This window comes from Nerophis lumbriciformis, linkage group LG27 (genome assembly GCF_033978685.3).
Source record: "Nerophis lumbriciformis linkage group LG27, RoL_Nlum_v2.1, whole genome shotgun sequence".
NCBI classification, from domain to species: domain Eukaryota; kingdom Metazoa; phylum Chordata; class Actinopteri; order Syngnathiformes; family Syngnathidae; genus Nerophis; species Nerophis lumbriciformis.
The window spans coordinates 31,155,001-31,160,000 of record NC_084574.2 but is presented as its reverse complement, the minus strand read 5'-3'; the positions used below and the strand labels follow the sequence as shown (position 1 = coordinate 31,160,000).

Below are 5,000 nucleotides of genomic sequence, written 5' to 3'. Positions count from 1 at the left end.
TTGTGTGTTTTGAGTAGGAAGTGGAATTGATCAAGAGTATCCAGGCTCTCCTGAGGAGAACCATAGACCAGGTTTCCACTCAGATCAAGTGAGTTCCACTTCTTGTTTCCTTATATGAACCAATTGGTAGGGAATCAACCACTGAGGTAGGGTTCATACTGGGGATGTGTTTTTATGTACCGTGTTCCTCTCCAACAGTAATGTTCAACATGCATGTGACATCTATCGTCAAACTTGAAATCAAATTTATGCACACGTGTTGCTAGGCAGAATTAGACCTCTGCTTGTGTCAGTTTGGACAGAGAGACCAAGAAGACGCTGGAGTTTGATTGGTCAGATAAATACGAGGCCTACGCCCTAGACACCCAGTGTGGACGGTTCTCCAACAAAAGCACGGACACGCAGCATCACGTGGTCTCCGCCTCCATGCTGCATCAGTGAGTAACATACTATTGTAGTTCCTGGATGTCAGTCGGAGCCGTTGGTGACCATCCAAGTGGTCTTGCAGGGTGTGTAACGTCCCCTCCTGGATCAAGTTCACACACACCAACATCAACAAGGCCCGCAGGGAGGAAAAATCCTCACACGACCTCAAGTGAGAGCGCTGTTTTTGGATCAGCCTGTTTAGAGCTCCCAAGTACTGAATGTTTGTTTTGCGTGCCTGTCAGAGAGCTCTCGGAGCAGGTGCTCCTGGACACCACTAAGGACCTGAGGGTCCAGTGCTTCAATGTGGACCAAGCCTTCCTGCAACGCTGTGCGGAGCAGATGGAGGCCAAGATACAGCTGGAAATGCACCTGAAGCAGGTAGCCGGGTATACACACCGTAACACAATTTGGATTATGCATTTTGTGCGTGTGCGTGTGTGTGTTTGTATTTCTACCCTTCTTGAGACGACATCAAGGAAAAGTACCTTCCATATGAGGACCGGTGAACAAGTTTGGACCAAAAATCATGGTCCCAATACGGAAAACCATTGCATCTAATAGAGAATGTCTCATTTGCTCCCCTGGTGGTGAACTCTATCCAAATTAGGGTGGTCCCAAAAAGGAGGGATTTTTCAAATTGACTGTGTGTCGGTTTTAAAAGTGCTCCCCCTCTGGTCAACATATGAGATAACAAGTGTGTGTAAGAAATTGAAATGCGCCCCCTTTGGCCAAAATGTATGTACAAAAATAAATAAATTTGTATATAGAGACATACTGTAATAACTTGAAGTAAATAATGAAGATTAAAAACCAATTACAAAAATATACATACCGGTACATATATATTTTTCACGGTGGCAGAGGGGTTAGTGCATCTGCCTCACAATACGAAGGTCCTGAGTAGTCTTGGGTTCAATCCCGGGCTCGGGATCTTTCTGTGTGGAGTTTGCATGTTCTCCCCGTGACTGCGTGGGTTCCCTCCGGGTACTCCGGCTTCCTCCCACCTCCAAAGACATGCACCTGGGGATAAGTTGATTGGCAACACTAAATTGGCCCTAGTGTGTGGATGTGAGTGTGAATGTTGTCTGTCTATCTGTGTTGGCCCTGCGATGAGATGGTGACTTGTCCAGGGTGTACCCCGCCTTCCGCCCGATTGTAGCTGAGATAGGCTCCAGCGCCCCCCGTGACCCCAAAAGGGAATAAGCGGTAGAAAATGGATGGATGGATGGATGGATATATATATTTTTTTTTTTTTACTAAAAGCAGTTTTTTTCTCACAATGTGTCGATTTCTTCCTTATAAAATTGGGAACAATTTCTAATTCTTTCTGTTTCTGTAATATAGCAATATTTTCTCGAATATTTTTTACTTTTTATGTAAAATTATTGCTTTTTAATGCAAAATGGTGACATTTGTCATCTAAAATTCAGACTTTTATCACAGTATTGCCAATCTTTTTGTTGTTCTTGTAAAACAGTGACATTTTTGGAGTAAAATTATGACTTTTGTCATAATTTAGCCAAGTAAAAATTCCGATTAATATTATTATATTGCCAAAATTTGAAAGTTTTCTTATAAAATTTCGATTTTTGTCGAGTAAAATTACGACTCTTTTCATAAAATTGCCAAAATTTTAAGCTTTTCTTGTAAAATTGCGACTGTTATTGAGTAAAATTCCAACTTTTGTCATAATACTGCACAAATGTTCAGTTTTTCTTGTAAAGTTTTGACTTGCATTGAGTAAAATTACGACTTTTATTATAATACTGCCAAAACTCAGTTTGTCCTGTGAAATTGTGACCTTTTTCTTGTGAAATTCTAACTCATTTTGACAACAAGCTTATTCTATACTGGCATAGTATGTATTGATGTAAACACAAATCTTTATATATCTAGAAAGGGTGGTCCCGAAGAGGTAGGCATTTTTTCGGAGGTCTCAAGAAGGTAACACATACAAGAGTGTGTGTGTGTGTGTGTGTGTGTGTGTGTGTGTGTGTGTGTGTGTGTGTGTGTGTGTGTGTGTGTGTGTGTGTTGTATAAAAGAAGGGATTTTTCAAATTGGATGTGTGTCGGTTTTAAAAGTGCTCCCCCTCTGGTCAACATATGAAATCACAAGTGTGTGTAAAAAAATTTAAGTGCTCTCCCTCTGGCCAACATATGTAATAACAAGTGTGTGTAAGAAATTGAAATGCGCCCCCAATTGGCCAAAATTAATTTAAAAAATATATATATCTATATGTATATATGTGTGTATATAGAGACATACTGTAATAACCTGAAGTAAATAATATAGATTAAAAACCAATTACAAACAAAAAATTAAAAACAAAAAAAATTTACTAAACGCTTACCTTTTTTATATTTGCATAGTATGTATATATTATTAATGTGTAAATACAAATCTTTATGTATCTAGAAAGGGTGGTCCTAAAGAGTCCTATACACCCACATTTTTCGGAATTCTCAAGAAGGTAACAAATGCAAGAATGTGTGCGTGCGTGCGTGCGTGCGTGCGTGCGTGCGTGCGTGCGTGCGTGCGTGTGTGTGTAAAAGGAGGGATTTTTCAAATTGGATGTGTGTCGGTTTTAAAAGTGCTTCCCCTCTGGTCAACATATGAAATCACAAGTGTGTGTAAAAAATTTAAAGTGCTCCCTCTTTGGCCAACATATGTAATAACAAGTGTGTGTAAGAAATTGAAATGCGCCCCCAATTGGCCAAAATTAATTTTAAAAATAAAAAAATAAAAAAATATATGTATATATATATATAGAGAGACATACAGTAATAACCTGAAGTAAATAATGAAGATTAAAAACCAATTACAAACAAAAAATTCAAAACAAAAAAAATATACTAAACGCTTACCTTTTTTATATTTGCATAGTATGTATATATTATTAATGTTGTGAATACAAATCTTTGTATATCTAGAAAGGGTGGTCCTAAAGAGTCCTATACACCCACATTTTTCGGAATTCTCAAGAAGGTAACAAATGCAAGAATGTGTGTGTGTGTGTGTGTGTGTGTGTGTGTGCAGACTTTGGAGCAGATTGGAGCCCAGGAGAGGAACATCGAGGCTCTGCAGAAGGCCATCCAGGACAAAGACGCCCCTCAGAGAGTGACTGAGTCCAGGCTGTACCGTCGCTCTCTCAGACCCAACATGGAGCTCTGCAGGGATGAACCCCAGATGAGGTACACACACACACACACACACACACACACACACACACACACACACACACACACACACACACACACACACACACACAAGGGATATTCAACACAATTGTTTTGGAGGCAACATTTCCAAAAAGCTAAGGACTTTCGCTATTAGTCCTATTTTGTATATATTCCAGACAACTAACGTCCTCCACAGTGCACATTTGATTTTGGTCTATTTACTTTGTCAGAGATACAGGAGGATTTTAAGGAACTTCTGCAAAAAAAAGCTATAGTCAAAGATCATCTCTATGACGGCATTCTAGTTTCTTTAAGAATCCGCTGTGCAAATGTGACTCTCTTACAAGTTTTTTGAACCAATGATGACAAAGAGAGGACCTAAGATTGAACCCTGAGGAACACCTCTAGTATAACTAAAGAAGTTGAACAAATGGCTACTGACTGCATCTGGAGTGAATCAGCTACAGCAGAGGTGCTCACACTTTTTCTGCAGGCGAGCTACTTTTCAATTGATCAAGTCGTGGGGATCTACCTCATTCATATACATAATTTATATTTACTTATTTATGAAATATATGTTTTTGTTAACAAGTTAAAGGTGTTTAAGGATAATGCAAGCATGTTTAACACATATAGTTAATATTGTTAAAAAAATTAAAGGTGTTTAATGATAATACAAGTATGTTTAATACATATAGTTAATATTGTTAACAAGTTAAAGGTGTTTAAAGATAATGCAAGCATATTTAACACATATAGTTAATATTGTTAAAAAATTAAAGGTGTTTAATGATAATACAAGTATGTTTAATACATATAGTTAATATTGTTAACAAGTTAAAGGTGTTTAAAGATAATGCAAGCATGTTTAACACATAGTTAATATTGTTAACAGGTTAAAGGTGTTTAATGATAATACAAGCATGTTTAACACATATATAGTTAATATTGTTAAAAAATTAAAGGTGTTTAATGATAATACAAGAATGTTTAGTACATATAGTTAATATTGTTAACTTAAAGGTGTTTAAAGATAATACAAGCATGTTTAACACATAGTTAACACTGTTAACAAGTTAAAGGTGTTTAAAGATAATACAAGCATGTTTAACTCATATAGTTAACACTGTTAACAAGTTAAAGGTGTTTAAAGATAATACAAGCATGTTTAACTCATATAGATTCCTTTCTTTCATGAAGACAAGAATAAAAGTTGGTGTATTACCTGATTCTGATGACTTGCATTGATAGGAATCAGACAGTGGTGCTTATAATGTCCGCATTTTTGAATGGAGGAGAAAAAAAGTCCTCCTTTCTGTCCAATACCACATGAAATTGGTTGGTTTTTGCCATCTTATTTGTCCAGCTTCCGTACTCCTTTGTATACACTTTAC

The 5,000-nt window shown here is 37.2% G+C and overlaps 1 protein-coding gene across 1 annotated transcript in view; it reads left to right on the top strand.

Annotated features, from left to right (window-relative positions):
* The window catches only part of tekt4 (tektin 4), a 12,679-nt gene that overhangs the window by 5,866 nt on the left and 1,813 nt on the right, over positions 1-5,000 (top strand). Inside the window, exons 3-7 of the mRNA XM_072916412.1 lie at positions 18-88; positions 294-437; positions 509-595; positions 669-804; positions 3,464-3,618. Of these exons, the coding sequence (XP_072772513.1) occupies positions 18-88; positions 294-437; positions 509-595; positions 669-804; positions 3,464-3,618 (593 nt within the window). The remainder of the gene's footprint in view (positions 1-17; positions 89-293; positions 438-508; positions 596-668; positions 805-3,463; positions 3,619-5,000) is intronic.